This window comes from Podarcis raffonei, chromosome 2, assembly GCF_027172205.1.
Source record: "Podarcis raffonei isolate rPodRaf1 chromosome 2, rPodRaf1.pri, whole genome shotgun sequence".
Classification (NCBI taxonomy): domain Eukaryota; kingdom Metazoa; phylum Chordata; class Lepidosauria; order Squamata; family Lacertidae; genus Podarcis; species Podarcis raffonei.
Window position 1 is genome coordinate 75,615,868 of NC_070603.1, and position 21,027 is coordinate 75,636,894.

At 45.6% G+C, this 21,027-nt stretch overlaps 1 protein-coding gene across 1 annotated transcript; it reads left to right on the forward strand.

Annotated features, from left to right (window-relative positions):
* The first annotated feature begins 4,279 nt into the window (after positions 1 to 4,279).
* Positions 4,280 to 16,215, forward strand: DUSP7 (dual specificity phosphatase 7). The gene is made up of 3 exons (XM_053377546.1): positions 4,280 to 5,272; positions 9,342 to 9,770; positions 13,683 to 16,215. The coding sequence occupies exons 1-3, from the start codon at positions 4,858 to 4,860 to the stop codon at positions 13,988 to 13,990; spliced, it is 1,152 nt and encodes a 383-aa protein (XP_053233521.1). The 5' UTR covers positions 4,280 to 4,857; the 3' UTR covers positions 13,991 to 16,215.
* The last annotated feature ends 4,812 nt before the right edge of the window (positions 16,216 to 21,027 follow it).

The window sequence follows — 21,027 nt, forward strand, 5'->3', positions numbered from 1 at the left end:
TCTGAAACTTCTCTCTTTCAGTCAATGTTAAGTTTTTCTCTAAAACCTTAGTTTTTGACTTGTTCAATTTGAATCCTGCCACCTGACCAAATTCTTGAATTAGTTCTAAAACTCTTTTGGATGTTGAATTCTATACCAAATTCTATGTGTGTGTTTTGATTTTGACTCTTGCTTTGAATTACTAAATACACACTGCTTCTTTCATAAATGATTGCAGTGCTCCCTTCCAGCATTTTGCAGTATTTATGCATTTCCAGGGATATACAATCTCCTGCAAAGACCAGGAATGTTATCTGGGTGAAGTGGAGATGGTTTGCCTTGTGCATACTAGTCTGACAGGTTTGTGCCTGAGCTCTGCACAAGTAAGAGTGCTTCCAAGCAAACCTTTTTTTTAAAAAAAAAAGTACCGGTATGTATCCAGGTGGAAGCGTCCCATGCTCTTGGACTGTAGTTTATGTACTAAGTTCCAAATCTGGAAAGCCAACACCTGCACTGGAGTGATATAATCACCACCCTGACCTGTACACTCGGGACACTGAGTGGGGAGAGGGTATATTTTATTTAGTTCAAGATTAGGAAACAGCAAATGCAAAAATGGCAAGCATCCAGCATCAGAAGCAACAACAAATGGGGACAGTACCACACCCCCCCATTCATATTTGCTCTCTGAATTCTTTGTTAGGTAGCAAGCCAACAAGTTTTAATCATGGCTAAAGGTAAAGGTAAAGGGACCCCTGACCATTAGGTCCAGTCGTGACCGACTCTGGGGCTGAGGCACTCATCTCGCTTTATTGGCTGAGGGACCCGGCATACAGCTTCCGGGTCATGTGGCCAGCATGACTAAGCCGCTTCTGACAAAGCAGAGCAGCACACGGAAATAGCGTTTACCTTCCCGCTGGAGCGGTACCTATTTATCTACTTGCACTTTGACGTGCTTTCAAACTGCTAGGTTGGCAGGAACAGGGGCTGAGCAACAGGAGCTCACCCTGTCGCGGGGATTAGGGAGACTGAATTGCTATAGGTTGTGTCGTGTGAGCAATGTCGTGTGAGCAAAAGGCAAGCTTGCACAATGCATCTTTCTCTCCTTTCTCCTGTACGGGGAAATCACATAAACTTGGGAGGTTTGTGCAAAGTGGTACAATAATTTTATGCCCAGTTTGGGGCAATTACTCCCGCACCTATTCACCTAATACAGTCCCATAAGACACAGTCCACAATGTTTGATAGTCCACCTAACCGTGTGGGGGAGCAATGCAGGGGGTGGGGGAAGGGAGGAGAAAATACTCTGAGTGAGCTGCCTTCCACTTCTGCAGTACTGGATGCAAATCTATGCCACACTTTGCCCAATGTGGCCTAACAAGCTGCATGTTTTTGCATCTCACAGTGTCTTTAGAAATTGCAAGCAGCAGCAGTAGAAACACAAAGCCTGTCAATGCTTTTTATAGGACCAATTGGGGGCGGGGGGGGCCAACCTTCTGATCCTCCACGGGTTGATGTCAAGGAACGTCAAAATGTTTACTCAGTTCTCCCATATCTGTAGGAGTGTTGCTTGTTTATTTACAAGGTGTTCCCTCCGCCTTCAACCATTCGACACTGAACTAAAGGAAGGAACAAACCTCACCTGTGTTTCCTTGCTCTGTGGCACCAGAATAGGCAGAGAAAAGGTGAGTAAGAGGCAACATGATAGAAGTGTACGGAATTATTCATGGGCTGGAGAAAGTGGAAAGAGGAACATTTTCCTTCCTCACTCATAATACTAGAAATCACGGATATCCAATGAAGTTGAATGCTGGGAGATTAAGGACAGGAAAGTAGTTCTTCACGCAGTGCATAGTTAAACTATGGAACTCTCTCCCACAGGAGGCAGTGATGACCACCAACTTAGATGTCTTTCAAAGAGATTCGTGGAGGAGAGGGCTATGGATAGCTCAGTCAGTAGAGCATGGGACTATTAATGGGTCATGGGTTTGAGCCCTGTTGGGCAAAAGATTCCTCCATCGGAGGGTTGGATTAGGTGACCCTCATGGCTCCTTAGGTAAAGGTAAAGGGACCCCTGACCATTAGGTCCAGTCGTGACCGACTCTGGGGTTGCAGCGCTCATCTCGCTTTATTGGCCAGCATGACTAAGCCGCTTCTAGCGAACACCGTTTACCTTACCGCCAGATCTTTTGAACTGCTTTTGAACTGCTAGGTTGGCAGGAGCAGGGACCGAGCAACGGGAGCTCACCCTGTTGCGGGGATTTGAACCGCCGACCTTCTGATCGGCAAGTCCTAGGCTCTGTGGTTTAATCCACAGCGCCACCCGCGTCCTTACAACTCTGCAATTCTATTATGGCTACAAGGCATGATGGCTATGTTTTGCCTCCACAGTTACTGAGACAGCAATGTTTCTGGATGTCAGTTGCTGGGGAAAAACAAGAGTGGGGAGTGCTCTTGTGCTCAGATCCTGCTTGGGGGTTTTCTATTGCACCTGACTGGTCACTGTGTGAACAGGATGCTGGAAAAGATGGGCCTTCTTTGAAGAGAAATTACTCATTTTGCTTTAGAGTGTTGATTTGCATAACAACCTAAGGGCCATTTCACACCCCATTCAAACTCAGCCTTGCCAGCAAGTTGTTGGGTATTTTTTTACAAAACCGGCAGCTGCAGCCAACCCCAGCGTCTTGCGTGACTCATCTGCCTATTTTATGCACTTTAGTAAACACGCGTTTCTTGCATACCTAACATTTACAGGTGTGCACTAAAAACACCTTGATCACCAAAAGCTTCTGTGAGAGGAGGCCCCGAGTTGCCCATCGGGGCATGCCGAAGCCTGCACGCCTTGAATAGCATCAGCATGCAAGAAAGCAAAGGCAAAGGGCGGGGGAGCATCGCCTCGCTTTTCACAATGCCTTAGAATCAACCGCACGATAATCTCAGGAAGGCTAACCGCTGGCCTTCTGCGCAAGCCCGCTCTAGCTTCGCTGCTCCATTCACTTCCTCCGGTCCTCCTTCCCGCGCTTAGCGACTTGATACACAAGATTCTAAAAGCCCCGCCTCCCTCCCCTGATAGGCCTCTGACATTCCAACACCGCCTACCTAAGCGGCTCATTGGCGCCCCGTTAAAAGGCGAAAGTCAAGAAGGAAATTATTATTATTATTTAAATAAAGCAGCAAGGCATGAGGAGCAGGTTGTCAATCAAGTACTCAGTATGAATGTAGAATCAGAATCCGGTCAATAACACTGAAAGCCGAGTCGTTCTATTCCCCCGCTTATATTTTATTTCCTTTTTATTACTATTTATTTTGTCTGAATAATGCGATCATTCTCCTTCCAGCATCCAGCTCTCTGGGGACAATTCTGGTCGTTTCCTGGGGCAAGCATCGCCTGCCTTTCCCAGGTTTGAAGCCGTATATTATATTTAAGCCCTTACACGCATCGTGGACTATCCCGCTCATTATAACCTGACGTTGTGTAAAGGCGCACTGAAGCTCCCGACGGAACCCTACTATTGGTCCCACAGAGGCAATCATGATAATCTCTGGCGGAGTTGGCTCCTGGTACTAGTCCTCAAATCACATGAAAAAGAAACCTCACAGCAGCCCCAGTCTATTGATGTGGGGCGGCTGGTTGTTGTCATAAATCACTTGAAGCTGAAGCGGTGGCGTTGAAATGTCTCTAGGACTAGGGACTGAATACTTGTTTTCTTTCCCCTACCCACAAGTATTATTATGATTCTCCCTTTCTGAGTGATAACAACTAGTCCATAAACACTGTTGCATTAAGGTAGGAACACTTTACGTGGTTCAGCCACGATCCCTTCTTATTCCTCCTTTTAAAGCGAGGCTAGGGACTTTTCAGGGGCTTTGAACTATTCTAAACAAATGTAAGGAAAAAGAAAAGCATTCCCTTCTGGTGGAATCGATTGCAGGCGCTCCTGCAGATGTGAGTGAGATCCTATGGGTCCGCCGTCCGCCCCCCATTCCACAGCCCCCCTTTATTCCCAGAGGCAAATTTCACGGAGCTCAACGGGGCTTCCTATTTCAGCATCATTTAAATAAACTTGGCACACACACACTGGAGAACGGAGCAAGAAAGAAGCGTGCTTCTAAGGATGCCGAGTCAGGGAGACCGGGGGCGGGACACACGTCTTGGCTAGTTGCAAGTGGACATTTGTAGCCATCTGCCCGAGCGCAAGAGCGCCGCTTTCCCTTTAAGGCGGGCCTCTCCGCCCCGCTGGCCCCACCCTCTGCGCCGAGTCCCGCCTTCCAGAGCATGACACGCCGATCCGATGGCGAAGCCCCTTTTTAATTGAGGCTGTCAGGCTGAGCCCGCGATGGAGCGAGCGGGGCAACGCGGCGCTTCTAGCAGCAGCAGCAGCAGCAGCAGCAGCAGCGCCTTAAACCGAACGAAGTGAAAGCAGCCTTTCCCGGGGAGGAGGAGGAGCAGCAGCCCCGAGAGCCTGGCCAGCGCCTTCCTCGCCTCCCCCATCCCAGAAGCACGAGCAGAGCCAGGCTCTTCTCCCCCGCTCCCTCCCGCCTTCTGCTCCTGCAAGTGGAAGGAAACGTCTCTCTGCTGCGGGCGAGGAAATCGAGGGGAACGCGGACGCCGATCCGCTTGGATCTCCAAAGCAGCGCGGGCTCCTTGGCCGGATCTCTCTCTCTCCCTCCCTTTAAAACAACGATCATATTTTTTTGAACTAACTCTTTTGCTTCTTCGGTGATTTGGACAGTAGGCTGCAGAGGGCATTCCTCTCTCCCTCTCCCCCCCCCGCGCCGCGCCAGTGATTTGTTTTCCACGCGCGGCCGCTCTCCTCCTCCACTCCCCCCCCCGCGATTTTGCCCTCCCCCACCCCTCCCCCCTCCCTTGCGATCCTCATGAAAAATCACATCTGGGGCAGCATCCCGCGGGCTCCCATGGCTGCGGCGATGCCGTGGAAGAGCGCGGAGTGGCTGCAGGAGGAGCTGGAGTCGAGCGGGGGCAGCTCGCTGCTGCTGCTCGACTGCCGCCCGCACGAGCTCTTCGAGTCGTCGCACATCGAGACCGCCATCAACCTGGCCATCCCGAGCCTGATGCTCCGGCGCCTCAAGAAGGGCAACCTGCCCATCCGCTCCATCATCCCCAACAACGAGGACAAGGAGCGCTTCGCCAAGCGCTGCAAGGCGGACACCGTCCTGCTCTACGACGAGGCCACGGCCGAGTGGCAGCAGGACAGCGGCGCCCCCAGCTCCGTCCTCGGGCTCCTGCTGCAGAAGCTGCGCGACGACGGCTGCAAAGCGTTCTACCTGAAAGGTACAGGGGGCGCGGGACTGTGGACGGGGCTGGAAGGGATACGGGCAGGGGTCGGATCGATTTGAGCAGCGTGGGGAAGCTCCCCACCCGGATAGCTCTGGTCTGCTAGCTAGCAGCACCCCCCGCCGTCGGAGCGACCGGCGTGGTTCCCGCCTAACAGCAATCCCACCCCCCACCCCTAATCTCTCACCACCATGCAGACTGGATCCGGATCCGGATCGCAGCTCCCCCCCCCCCTTCCGTAGTTCTTGAGGATTCGCCTCCCGTTGTAGTGTGTTTTGGGAATGCCGCCCTTAAGAAATCAGGGATAATAATGGAAGGAAACTTCTGGTCTGCTGTTCCACTTTTCCCACCCTTTAAAGGCGATTATAGCTTTCTAGTTTAGGCGAAGGATTGTGCTCCTGCTCTTTCGCCTTTCAAAATGGTTTCATGTGCCGAATACGGGCAGATATTGACTCGGATTCCCCTTCTTGTTGCACCTCTTCCCGCCGGCCGGCCGGCCGCCCTCCCTCCCTCCCCGCGCGGTACAAATCTCTCGCGTGGGAGACACCATTCCCTCCCATCTCCCTTGTTCCAGCGACGGAAGGTCTTATTCCTGCCCGATTCTTCTATATCTATGAATGGGGCAGAATGGGTTTATTCACCGAGTGACTCCTCCATGCCTCTTCATTCTGAAATCCGGTTTGTGAGCATCTGTTTTGGAATAGTCCCTCCTCCATCTTTCTGACCACCATCCCAAGTTTTCCCACCTTGTCCCCCGACGTGGTGTGGATCTATGATCTTCACTCCCTCCTTAGTTGCCCTTTAGGAGATCTCCTCTATACAGACGGAGAAAATTAAATAAGGGGATGGTGGATCTAACTTCTCACACAGTGGCAACAATCTCCCCTAAAAGACTTCTTTCACGACATGCGGTTATTTGAGGCCAGTAACCACAACTAATCTGTGGGAGGGGTGGGTGTATTGATCATATGCAGTTCTCCATCTCTTTTTGCCCCCCCCCCCCAAGTTTGATCTTGTGCATTGAGACTAGATCCAGGTGCTTTAGCAGTGCTTCCTGGTGTGTGTGTGTGTGTGTGTGTGTGTGTGTGTGTGTGTGTGTGTTTCTGGTGAAGGATTGACTGATTGGATGTGCTTGCCTTTGGGCAATGGGTTGAATTAAATTACCTCTCTGGTGCCATTCTGTGCCATGCTTCTGTTATGCCTCTCAATCTCTGAATGAAGTGCATTTTGAATTGAGATATTAGTTCACTATAAAGTCTCCATTCAGATCTCTTAGGAGATCCCCCACCAAAAAAGAGGGGCATTGCGAAGCAGTCGACACAGTCATTCTGAGTGAGCCTACCAGGATGATGATAATAACTTTGCTTCCCCCAAAATACACACGCACCACAACACTGCTGTGGTCACTGGGCGGCAGGATTGAGGCAGGAACAGTAGGCAACACCAAATCAATATTGTCACTTGCAACAAGGCAGACGGATAGACTGGTAGATTGATTACGGGATTTCTGATGGTAGGAGGGCAGTATATGTGAGGCGCAGAGGAAGGAGGATGAAACTGTTATTGGGGATTCTGGGTCCTCTTCTTTCCTACTGTAGGTTTCAGGGCTCATTTTAGTAGCTGAACTCACGCTGCCATGTTAACTTCTTCAGCTTCTCTTGAGGAGAGAAATGCCCTGGTGCTTCCCATTCCTTTCTCAATATCCTAAATAGTTCTCATGAGTGTCCAGCGTTATTTAAACTGAATTCTGTACTCCTGGCATTTCCCTCCTTTCTGAACTACCCCCTAGTTCCTTTAAACTCGCATGCAGTGGAGAAAAGGAGGAGTTAAGCTGCTGCTGCTTTCCCTTCGCTTCGCTTTTTTTTCTGGGGCCTCAGTGGGAAATGTTTCCAATTAAAATTCCAAAATGGCTTCTCCATATTGTCTTTCTCCTTGAGGAGGGAAAAAAAGGGAACCTACTCTCTCTCCCTCTCCCTCACTTCCCTTCATGAATGAATATGGCAGGGGATGTGTATGCTGTTCAGTGACCTTGCCACAACTTTGCCAAGCCCCTGGAATTTCCAGGAGACTTTTCGTAATGACACTGTTTATCAGATCCACGTAATGACTGCTAAATGCCTCCTTAACGTACATGAAGGAGCACATTAAATTTCTTCTTGTCTAATTGCTCTGTCGGAAAGAGGCGCCAAAAGAGAAATGATTAGAAGGAATGGTTTTACTCCTGACCTTTACTTGCACATTCAATAGATCCTTGAGTTTACTTAAACAATATTGGAGCAAGTTGCTCAACTGGGTGACGGGTTGTTTTCTGAGCTCTCCAGTTGTGCTGCTGTTCCAAGTGATAAGCGGGCAGTGGCCAAACACTCTATAATTTTGAAAAAGGAATCTTCTGTTCCTGTCTCCTCCTCACCCTCACTGGCCCCAGCATATCTTAATACCTTCCCCACATGTTGAGCAATATCTTCGAGACTAGATCTTACAATGCCTTCTATTTGAACCGGCTCTCCTTAATGAAGTTTTCATTGCTTGGAAATGAACTTTTGTTTTCAAGCCGAGTTGCTGTGAGAGTTGTCACATGCACACCCACCCATCCCCGCCGCCCAACAGCGCCCCTATGCTTTTAGCCAGTTACATGACAGGCAGTTAGTTATTCAACAGGTGAAGCTTTTCTTGTCACTGCATTTTCATGCTGGAAAGTGGCAGCTGCTGATTTTCTGCTCATCTTAAATGCGCAGGAACCCTCTGGGGGAGGGGGTGGGAGAAGAAAAATGGCAGGCATCATTTCTATAATTTTATTAAATGTTAATATTTCCACCCACTTTTTTCTTTCTCAAGTCAAGCATGCATGGCCTATGTTATATATGTGCTTAGGAGATTCCTCCTTAAGAAGCAGGTAGTCAGATACTAGTTTTAGTGCAAATTTTGTGGATTTAATTGCCTCAGACTATAGGTGAAGTGGCTTTTTTGTGATTGAATGCCTCCCCTTAGCAAATAACAGCAGCAGCAACAACAACAGCAAAGCAGCAACAACCCTACATGTAGAAAGCTAAATGTCTGGGAGAAGGTTGAAGCTTACTCTTCTCCCTGATAGTCTAGTTTTCTGATATGCAGGGATTGGTTTTTAAACTGACGAACATTTCGTCATGTAATCCTCATTACATCTCAAAAGATTACACTGAGGCACAGATTTCTCACCTCAGAGCATTTTCCTGGCATGGCAAAACGAAAAGGTGGAGCCATACAGCACATTTCAGTAATACGAGTGTAACTGATGTGTGATCAAGTGAAAACTGCAGCAGTCACCTGAAATTTCCTGCTGTCTTGGCACTTCTGTTGAGGCTGCCAACTTTTTTCCTGAGCCCCTGCTCCTGTGCTTCAACAGCAGCTTGGTCTGCAAGCATTAGCAGTTCCTAAAACATCTCCATGTTATGAAAACTTTCACTGGCTGCTTCCCGGATATTAAATTGCTGTGTAAAGTCACACATGAACAGGCTAGGCTTGTGCTGTGGTGAGCTGGCAACTGTAATTACCACCAAAGAGGAGGGTGAGAAAACCGGTCACCTGCTAAGAAGTAAGTCCCATGAAACCCAGTGGGACTTACTTCTGAGTAGGCATGTATAGGATGGCAGTGCCAGTGCTTTTTTGAGCCCTTGGTTGGAATTGTAGAGTTGGAAGGGACCTTGAGGATCAATTAGTCCAAACCCCTACAATGCAGGAATATGCAGCTGTCCCAAACAGAGATCAAACCTGTAACCTTGACATTATCAGCACCACACTCTAACCAACTGAGCTGTCCTTCCCCTCGCACAGGATGCGATGCTAGGAGCCATTGCCTTTCCTCCCCACGTGACTGTACACAGAGCAGCATGCTACCAATCTGGGCCTAATTCAGACCATACGCTTGAAGCAAAGAATTTAGGTAAATGGACTTTTCAGGGTGCGTTTAGCTAAGGAGGAAACAGATGGCTAAAATATGTGGCTTTTCCCAGTAATGAATAAGTATTCTGGTATTGGTAGCTTTAGGATGCAAGTGATATTAAAGTGCGCCTTCTCTTCGCCTCCGCAGGTGGATTCAACAAATTTCAGACAGAATACTCGGAGCATTGTGAAACCAATCTTGACACTTCATCTCCTACCAACTCTCCTCCTACATCGGTCCTTGGTCTCGGAGGCCTGAGGATCAGCTCCGATTGTTCGGATGGGGAATCGGACAGGGAGCCTAGCAGTGCCACGGAATCCGATGGGAGCCCGGTCCCAAACAACCAGCCGGCCTTTCCTGTCCAGATTCTTCCCTATTTGTACCTGGGTTGTGCCAAAGATTCCACCAACTTGGATGTCTTGGGCAAATACGGCATCAAGTACATCCTGAACGTTACTCCCAACCTCCCCAACATGTTTGAGCACGACGGAGAATTCAAGTACAAACAGATTCCCATCTCGGATCACTGGAGTCAGAATCTCTCCCAATTCTTTCCCGAGGCCATTGCTTTCATTGGTAGGTGTTGGACATCCTGTTCTCGGCGGACCAGCCCCTTTAGCAATCAGTAGTTTTCCATAACTAGTCCTGGGGGTTCAGTACCTGCTCACTGTTAGGTTCCATGCAATATATGTTACACCTCCTAATTTTGGTACCTAGTGATTGTGCCAGTGTCAGACGCTGATTTTCCCTACTTCAGACTTTACTTCAAAGTCAAAAAGCTTTGCTTCAGTTGGCTGTGGTGGAACAGTTTTAAAGATGGCTTGTTTTTTGTCTGGGGCTTCAGGGCTGTGCTTTAAATTATAATTTCCACCTTTGTGGGCATTATATTTGCCGTGAAACTAAGTTACATTGCAGAGATTTTAAATGTTGTTTGACAAACTACATGCTGGTGTTTTGAGGCTGAAATCTTGTAAACTCTTACCTGGGAGTTGGTTCCATTGAAGTCCCTGGGGATTCTGGCCAAGTAGACACATGTAGGGTTGCCCTGTAAATAGTCTATTTTTGTTTAAATGTTATGATACTATATGTCCATGGTTTCCTATTCATGCTGTTTATGAGTAGATTTGAGGGTCCAATAACTTTGAAAACGGAATACCTTTTTGAAAGTTCCTTTGTGTTTTGGGAAGTAGATAAAGCAGGCATTTTTAAGCTTTAGACTTTGGGGGAAGACTTTTCACAAGGAAGTATCTGCTAAGCATCTGTTGTGGAACCCCCTGTGTGCTGCAAATGCTTACAGACATGTTCTGCAGTGCGTACACAGGGAGTATTGCCTATTGGCCCCGACCATCACCATGTGCCACCTGAGAACCAGGATCCACTTACCCATTGGAGGTGAGCTGCGGCAATAGTCTCCTGGCAGCGTTGCCAGGCAGTGAGGGGGCAGTGAGGCTGTGGGTGGGTGGAACCTGAGCATCTGCAATCCCACCCCTGCCTCTCCCTTTCAGTGAGCGACAGTGATGCTGCAGCAGCTCTGCCTCATCTGGCAAACCACTCCTTCTGACACCTTTCCCTAGGACAAAGATGGGGAATGGCTGGCCTCCCAGACACTGCTTGATTCCAGCTAGCATGACCGATGGATGGGGAGGGTGGTGGTTGGTAGTCCAAAACATCTGAAGGGCCAGAAACTCTCCATCCTTGCCTTGGGGGGCACACACCACTTACCTGCTCCAGGAGATGGCAGGGGAAGATCAGTAGAACTGGGCAATCTGCCTTTCAGAGAAAGATGCCTGCCATTCCTAGTCTTCACATCATTGTGAACCCCAAAATTTAATGGGACACATTTAGAAAACCACTGAGAAAAAGAAAGAGCTGTTTTGCTCATGTTGTGTATGTTCCTTGATTCCTAAAGATAAACCTAAACATGTGAACAAAGGTGAAAGTTCTGTGTTAAAAACTCTCTCAAATTACCTCTGGCTGCTGAAGTCGTAAAATGATGGGCGTGCATGTGTGAAGTAGCTAGTTCCTGAACAGGGGTTTATGATTGCTATTTGGAGAGAAAATCCCTATGCTGATCATAACTCCTAAAGGACCTAAAACTTATTTTATTTAAAACTTTGGATCCTGCCCCTCACCATTTCTGCTTCCATGGTAGCTCACAGATGCTATGAGAATGGGCACATCTAAATAAATTAAATTCAGCCAATTAATGTGGCAAGAATGAGCAAGATAAAAACACAGTCATTTAGGGAGTGCCTTCTCTGATATGAACATGCCTGTTCACAAGTGTCATCTTCAGAAGTCCTTCTTTCAATGCACTTGGCTTCTAAGGTGAGGCAGGTGACAATTGGAAAAAGGGTCTTTTCAGTTGTGGCACCCTGCCTTTGTAGTATTCTCCCCAGGGAGAAAGCTTTACTGTCTTTTCAGCACAAGAGAAATAACATTTTTATTGACATATTTATTGGTTTGTTTGTTTTTTAATGTCCACATTGGTCTCAAGAAGTATGTAGGACATTATTGGCATTGCATTTTGAATTGTGCTTGGAAACACAGTGTCCAAATGGATCCTTTCTAGGATTGTTCTAGCTTTCCAGAATTGTTATTGTGATGCAGGAATAGATATATGGCTGCCAGATAATGGCTCATATTTACCTAACAAAGTTGTGTGCCCTAAAGTTGAAAATACAACAGTCCAGGAGTTTGTTTCTGCCTAAGTCAGAGTGCACACCCACTACTCAGAATACACCCACTGAAATCATTGAACTAAAGTTAGTCATGACTAAACCTGCTTGTCCACTGATTTCAGTAGGTGTACTGCAAATATGACTTAATTGGATACAAACCAGAGAGCTGTTTCGTTGAGATAGTGGACAAGTGCTGGTCTGCTTGACTGCACTGTAGGCTTGAAAACCTCAGTGCTGCTAAAGTTGCTTGCTTCTGTTCTGTGTTCTCTAAACCAGTATACTCTGGGGAAAAGTACAAGCTTATTTGGTTTGTACTGCCCCCAAACCTTCATTATGAAAAAGTCTATTTCTTCTATTGCTCTTATCAGTAGATCATTTTGCTTAAAGGCATGTGAGGGGAGCATGGTATTTAGACACCGGCTCAGTCAAAAAAACATCCTTTCTGTGAAAACCACACTCTGCTTTGGTTTTTATGACAGGAAATGCTTACCTCATTCATTCACTATAAGAGTAAATAGAGGGGAAAAGAACCAGTGTTCAAATAGGACACCAGAAGACCTCTGGGAAATTTATTTTGCTTGAAAAGTGGCTGTGTTAGAGCAGTCCTTGTCACCTGGCACTGCTTCGTGACTTGTACAATAATGCGGGCTAAGAAGTCAAACTTGTTCATTCTTTATTTCCCTGCTATCATTGGCTATCTCATCTTTCCGTCTCTGGCTAAGGTAGTTAGGCTGTAAACTTTTCCGGGCTTAACAGCCAAGCCTTAACATGTACTTTTGAAGTAAGTCTCTTTGGCATCAGTGGAATGTAGTTCTGCATAAATGTGCTTTAGGGCTGTGTGGCCTTTTTTATGGGTCAACATGCATATTCACTGTGCAGTGGTGTGTGTGTGTGTAAGTCCTTCTGAGTTCAGCGGGATCTAACCCCAGAGAAACAAACATAGGATTGCAGCCTCAAACTGACTGCTGTGGGAAGAGACACTGGCCATTGTCAGTTAGGTGTAGGCATGCACCTTAAATACATGCTGCAGTCAGTCACCGATAGTATTTTTAGCTTGTGAAAGCTGTTTGTGTCTGCCACTAAACAGCATCTCACCTTCCTTTCCCTGCTGCCGTCTGCTTGAATATAATTATTAATCCATGATAACTTTGTGTGTGGAGCTCTGCTGCTATATTGCTTCCCAAAAAACCGCCCTGCAACTATTTAGCAAACTTCAGTTTTTCAGCAGCACCTGAAGCTGATTCCGAAAATATGTATTTTGACACATGTCAGTGCTGCCAAGTTTGACTGGTTGCAGCTGGGCACCTAGCTGTTGCTTAATACCAGAATTAAATTTGAAGCGAGAATGGCCTGAACTACATCTTAAGAAGAGTCAGGGAACTCCAGAGACAGAACTGCAATTCTGTCTTCCTTCCTCAAGAGACTTGCTTCCTTATCTTCTCCGTTTTATGACACTTCCATGCTTACATCATCTTTATGTGCCAAGATTTAATGAGCTAATATTTGTAAACTGTTCTGACTACACAGTGCTGATTGCCACTGTTCACGCAACTAGTCATCATGTGAGACTTGAGGAAAGCATATAGATGTGAGGAAATACAAAGAATTGTGGGTGAAAACTACAGTTATCCAGCAATACATGGATATTGAAATCCATGTATTATTATGATGATGATGAAGAATAACGAATCCGTTGCAATAATTGACCTAAGCTGTTTGATGCGGGCTTCCATCTCGCCCTGGTTTAAAGAGAGGCAGCTTCTTGTGGTCCAGCATATTCAACCGCTCTCTTTTTTGTCTCTTTCAGATGAGGCCCGTTCTAAGAAATGTGGCATTCTGGTTCACTGCCTAGCCGGCATCAGCAGGTCTGTAACGGTAACTGTTGCCTATTTAATGCAAAAGCTCAACTTGTCTCTCAATGATGCCTATGACTTTGTAAAAAGGAAAAAGTCCAACATTTCTCCAAACTTTAACTTCATGGGCCAGCTCCTGGACTTTGAAAGAACTTTGGGGCTCAACAGCCCATGTGACAACCGCTCCCCCACTGAACAGCTCTACTTCACCACTCCAACCAATCACAACTTGTTTCCACTGAACACTTTGGAGTCTACATGAAGTGGATTTTCTCTGGGGGACACCCCCCAAAGCCTTGAATCGCTTCTCTTTGAGCATTTCAAATCCATTAAGCGGAAAGTCTTTCCAGCCAGCCTTGAAAGAACTGGTTTCTCCAAGCAGAGCTGTCTGAATTGCTGCTTTACTGAAAAGGCTTGTGCCATTTATTAGTATTCTGATGCTAAATCAAAATGGGTTCGGAGGAGTTACCTTATCAGAGTTACTTAATGTGGGGGATGGCCTGGCATTCTGAACACAGCTGTTACTGGCAATAGCTGCTTTCCTGGGTGTGTAGAGACTGACATGATACACACCGCACACACATGCAAACACACACATACATGTATTACACACGCACACGTTAAGAACGACTTGTGTGTGTTTGCTCGGTGTGGAAAGCAAAGGAGACTCATGCACTTGGCAACATTGATCAATAAGTGTTGGCCTGAGACTGTTGTTTTAAAACCCAGTTTACTTTTTTTTTTTAAGAAAAGGAGGTAATCTTTACTCTTTCTTGGGTTCAAGCTCTTTTAAAATATGTATGTACCTGACAGTTTGTACAGACAAGGTTGCAAAACCAGTATTTTATTCTGTTCTTGTTCGAGTTCATGTTTTTAGATAAAAGACGAGAAAAAAAATCAAAATGTTTCTATTGACCAAATGCATTTTGCACACTTTGTAAAGCCTTGATATATTCTGGCATGTTACTGGGTACTTGGGAGCGAGAGAGAGAGAGAGTAAGTGAGTGAGAGAGAGAGAGGAGGGCACCTGTTGCTGCTGCTTGTTAGCATCTGGTTGGCGTTTTCATGACTTGTGAGGGCCAGTTGGTGATAATACCACTCTCTGCCATGCCCACATTCACAATCTCTTCTGCACTGAATCAGCCAAGGTGACTAAGCGCCATTGTGCTTTCTTAAAAACACCACCTTTTGCCAAAAAACAACAACTCGCCCCTACCCTACACCCGTTGCCCTCTGGCCCCAGTTTGATGCTACCTGAGTCTCCTCCATCTGAGCTGGTAGAGGCATGTTTCGAGGCTCTTAGCTGCTCTGTGCAGCCGATTATGACTGTTAACATCACCCAGCTGGCCTGAAATCATTCCAGTTTCTGAAGCAATGAAAATACTTTCAATGATGTTGGCATTTATCCAGCGCACTTAATTCTGTGTCTCTCTGTGTGTGAATTTGTGTGTGTGTGTGTGTGTAGGGAGGAGCGCAGCTGAGAGGTGTGAGAAGAATCAGCTGATTCTGCTATTTTAAAAGACTTGAGCAGAGCAGAGACATTTTGGTGCGTAACCAGTGGACAACTCTCATATGAACCACAGGAGGGCATGGAATTATGCTGTTTAGAAAAGGGGCATGGAAACGTGGATTTTTTCTTTAGCCCATTTGAGCTCTCTGGTGAACTTTTTTTCTGGGTAGCTTCTTTGCTGTGCCTTCTACAACAAGAAGACTTGTTTATATTTCTCACTAATGTATTATACTGGAAGAGGGAGAAGTGGTGCTTATTTCCCCCACCCCCAGGAAGAGGGCATGACGGGCATGGGAGAACTTCATTGCCTGCAATGTAGCCCCTCCCTTCTTCTCATCTCCCTTTCCACTTTCACTCTCAAAGTAACTTTTTAAAAGCCATGGAGTCCCCCCCCTCAAAATATTCAGTTTTTATACTCCCCCACCAAAAAAAATAAATAAATCTCTATGTGGAAGAATGTTTTAATGCTGTTGCATCACAGAATTGGTATGTGTGCGTGTGTGCGTGTATTTTATTTTTTAAAGAAACATTACCAGAATATCGGAATGATTTTTGTCTTTTTTGTTGTTGGTGGTTTTGTTCGTTTTTGTTCCTTTTTTATGTTAGCAATGTTGGGGTTGCTGGGTCATCGGGGCAGGAAGCGTGGAGTGCTTTGTGTGTGGATGAGCAAGCAAATGCGGAATCTCCTAACTGAATCTTACCTCAAGGAGGAATTTTTATTTTTTCAGGGATTTAGACAGTGCATCTGTATCTTGTTAAGCTGGTTTGTATAAAGGCTTCCTGTGCCAATGGTGGTCTTTTTTAAAATAAAGAAAGAAAAAAGAAAGATGCATCCTCTTCGTATAAATGAGAATTTGTTAGCGAGGGACAGTTTTGCTTTCTGTGTTTATGAAGGAAAAATGTGTGACCCTATATATCCTGAACCCATTATTGGGACTTTGTTTATATTGCAAATAAATATTATTTTTTCTTTAAAACCATGTCTCTGTGTCACAAATGCCACTCTGGCTTTCTGTCTCTTTATTCCTTTTGCCTTTAATACACTGCTTCGACTGTGACCGGTGTTTGCTGGTTGGTGTTTGCATGGCATTTGGTTACATGCACCGTTTATAATTTTGACAGTCCTGTGGTGAAAGTCTGGGGGGAAAGGGGCTGGATTAAACCTCAAAAAGCATAAAGAACCATTCTGAAAGACTTGACTTCATCTCACTGGCTGAGAACGCACTGGTTGGCAGGAGTCGTGTGTCGCAGGTTTCTGTTTATTGGGATCCTGCCAGCTACTTCAATGGCGGATATGGATGGCCTACATCTGTAAATCAGCCAGAGCCTAGATTTTAAGATGTTTGACACCTAAAATTTACACATGAGTTAATAGGACCTTTTGGGGCAGCTGGCACCTTTGTTAATCCTGCTTTTCTGGTGCCTGATCCTTACAGACATGCTGAGTTCCTGACAGGAATCAGCTTTCTTGAAAGTAATGGTTGCTCTTGAACTATGACAGGGCCATGTCTCCCTTTGCTTCATTTGGCAGGGTGAGTTTTATTTTGAATGTCACCTGGGAATCGGACTGGGATGAAGGGCGGCTTAAGTCCTTGTCAAGGCTTTATCTGTCCGCCTAATGTGCAGATTCCTGTCAGAAACGCTGTGAACACCCTGTGAACACCTTACACTCTAATTTAACTGTTGGAATTGACAAAATGACGGCCACTTTGCTCCCTAGTTTATTCCCTGCCGGTGGAGGTTTGGTGCTGACTTTGGAGGGAAAAGGCAGCTATTTCCACTGCATTTTTAGGCTGGGAAAAGGTCTATGCTTGTTAACTTTTTCTGCTTTCTATCCCAGCTCCTGCCAACCTAGCAGTTCGAAAGCATGCCAGTGCAAGTAGATAAATAGGTCCCGCTGCGGCGGGAAGGTAAACGGCGTTTCCGTGCGTTCTGGCACTTGTCACGGTCCTCCGTTCACCAGTAGCAGTTTCATCATGCTGGCCATACCATACACCCATTAAGGAGCAGAGGCAGGCAAGGGGCATCTAACAAATTGAGGATACAAAATAGTAAACAATGGACCAGTGCCTGGATGCAGTGGTGGGATGGATATGGGAAAACAAGATAAGCTTGAATCATAGAAAGGTGAAGGCACTGGCTGAGAAATTGTTTGCACACTCTCTGACTGAGGACGTACACAATCTGCAGGTGCTTATGGATCCAGCTTTGGCTACACCTGCTATGACAGTTTCTGGACTGGGACAGCTTGATCACAGTAGCTGTTTGTAAACTTAAAGCATCACACACATTCATTGAGGGAGCTAGTGTTTGGACAGGTGGTGAGAATTTTAACACACAAATGACAGCCTTTGTTTTATTTTTTTAAAAGGGAATCTAGATTTCAGTTTCTTCCAAAGGTGGTAAAAGTTCCTCCAACATTTGTTCAGGCAGTCCAGATTTCTAGATTTCTGGCTTCCTATTTGGCTAGTTGTATACCATAATAAGTTTACGTGGTAAGCAAATGTGAAATGGTCATTTGTGTAGCCTCTGTGTAACATGGGAAGGGTAGCAGTCAGTCAACTTGAGGGTGGAAATAAGAATAAATGGGTGCTCCTGGATATAGCTGCCCAAAACAAGCCTCACCAGCCAGCTAAAAACGTGATTATTTCAAAAAAGATAGTGTAATTCTGTTTGTTCTAAGGCCCAGTCAGAAACTCAAGAATAGGATGTGGTTTTTTTGAGGGGAGAGCTGGAGTGTTGACCATTTCCCACATTGAGGATGCCTACAGGTTGCCACAATTTTGTGGGAGGGATTCAGTCACATACTGGAAATTAAGGTTTGCACAATTAAAGTGGATAAAAGCACTCAGGTGTAACAAATCCACATAAAACACACCACCCATTAGGCTTGCTGCATTTAGAACAGTGATGAGGAAATATACTAACAAGTGTGGGATACAAATAAATGGATGGGAAAACATATAACCTTCCCCCAAATAAATCAAGCGGATGAATGCTCATTGGCACATAACCCCCACACAAATAAAATGGATGCTCAATACAGACCATATTTAATCTAAACCACATAAGCAAATCAGGATAAATGTTCAATAGACAGGTGTTCTGGAGGAACCCAGCATGTTATACAGCAGCACATGTGCCTTCTATCTTGAGGACATTGCAACGGTAGTTCCTAAAAAAATTCTTTGACTAGTTTGGAGGATGAATTTAGCATTCCAGATGAAGGATCTTTTAATGCACACATCATTTTATATTAATGTTTGATCTCCAGGGATTAAGGTTCTAAAGTCGTATATAAAGAAGTTTTAATTTACACAAATGTTAACACTGGTTCACTATCCTGCAGTGTGGCTGTGCTTAAAGCAAGGACTGGCAACTGTTTGCGTGCAAAACTGACTTCATCACAGGCAGCTTAGGGCGCAGACGTATTTTGAAAGATGCAAACCAATGAGCAGAGGAGGGTAAACTACTTCCATGCCTTTCTTGCTATATTACAAAATACAGGGGTTTTGAGGATGCTTTCAAAAAGCACATATTAGTACAAACATATATTTCCAGCTGGTCTCACTGGCTGTAGTAAGACTCCTTTCCCCTCAATCAGGTATGCTTCCCTGGTTTTTGCTTGACATCCTTGGACAGGATTCAGGTTAATAATAGCATTTAGCATCAACTGTGTGTAAGAGTGTTTCTTTCCCCCTCGCAGTAGCTTGTGTCTTTCTGGAACAGTACAGCAGCTATTTTTAGCTCTCTAACTGGAAGAAATAAGCATAAACTTAACATTCTGTGCGAGAGAGGCTGCATCACTTCAGAATGGTTTGATCTGAAGAGGACCCTGCAATAACCACCATGTTACACGTTTGCTGTGCTTGTGACTTAAAGGAAAGGATTTTTGACATGGCTAGATCTCATTCAGGATCCCTACTTTTGGAGTTGAGTGGTATTGCCCTAGCCGTCACAGGAAAGAGCGTTTTGTGGCCCTGGTTTTTCTGGCCTACGGTAGCCAGCCAAGTTGCATGAATGGCCCACCTCTGTCTGAGTGTCCCTCACTGTGTAGGAATTGCTGGTATTGTGAATGTTTTGTGTATACGTGTTGCCATGTTTAGTGAGAAGGAAGCTTGGGGGGGGCGGAGAGAAACAAGCAATAAAAGCTGAAGCAGGAAAAATTGGGGTTGGTAGCTGAGAGATGGGGAACAGAAAAATGGGTAAGAAAAGAGAGGGTGATGGAGCTGAGACCTTGGCGACACTGGGACCTATTGATGGGTGGGATATTTTCTGCAGGGTGGGTGAGTTTTCCTTATGGGGGTAAAATGAGGTTGAGCGAGGGCTGCTCAATTTACCCCTGAGAAGAGGAAGTGAAATTTTGCATGCTTAAGTCACTCCTGGGAAATATGACATGGGCCTTGAAGGCTAAAAGACGGTTTGCAGGATTTCTGGCTGCGGTACTTCAGTTTTCATTAAATCAGGACATTTCATGTGTTATTGATTATGTGTTGGAGGCCTTTTACTGTTTATGCTGCTATTGGCAGGCTGGGCCTGGGACACTTGTTAGATAGTTAGGTGGGTGGGTTAGAGATTTATTTATTTAAATTGTTAATATTGATCCTGATTTTGCATTTGATTCTGTTATTGCAGTACTGAATGTGACTTGTTGATGATGCCTTATTTGTTTTTATATTTTGGCAACAATTACTTTTAACTGTGTTCTGTTTTGCTTTTTGTCTAACACGAGTCTCATTGGGCACGACCTACCATCCAAAAGCGGTATATAAATTAAATTAAACTAAACTAATAAAAAACAGCCTAAACCTATAATGGTGCAGAGAGGAGGAAAGAGAGTGAAGATTATATGGGGCGACTAGAGAAAAGGTGATGATGGGATGCAGAGAAGCTTATTTGTGAGGAAAGAAAAAAACGAAAGGGTGGCTGAGAAATGAGGGTAAGGAGAGACCAATGGGGCAGGAGAAAAGAGAAATGCAGTAAACATGCAATAGTATTTGTTGAGAAGCAGTCTATTTCGGTAGCTGGCATGCTATAGCTTACTATTTGACATGGAAGTGGGCTTTTGACAATATCTGACACCAATAGATGACGCAGCCTGACATGCAGTAGCATTCAGCATTGGAATTCTCTGAAAGCTGACATGGTGGCAGTCACTATTTGAGCGTTTCCAACATGCAGAAGCATCTAGCTATTTGACATGTAACACAGAAATGTTGATTGCCAAAACATGACTTTGAGCCTGCCTTCCATGTTGTAGCTGTAGCTGAGGGGAAACAAATACTGTATAGGAAGTACAATCTTAATATGAACACTACCTTTCAATTCTTGGTTTTCTAAGGTAGCAGGCCTGGTTTCCTCCACCTCCCACACACACGCACACATTTGTAGCCTTGAAAACATGAGAGCATGTAAATAGTTCTGCTAATCAACACATTGTATTTATAGCAGACTGGCACATGCTTGTTGTGAAGTGCTGCATGTGAAGGTGCTGGATTGCGATCACAGGCTCTCTCGGTTACTTCGAGGCTTCTTCCCCCTTGCCCCACCTCCCCGCTTTGCTTGGTAGACAGGGACATGGCTGAAAACACCATAAATAGACCCGTGTTGGGCTACTGTTGGAAGAGTGGTCATGCGGCAGTCTTAACTTATGCTATGTACAAACCATACATTTACAGTACATGACTTCCCCCAAAGAATCTTGGGAGCTGTAGTTTGTTAAGGGTGCTTGAAATTCTAACCCTGTGAGGCACGAACTACAGTACCCATGATTCTTTGGGGGATGCCAT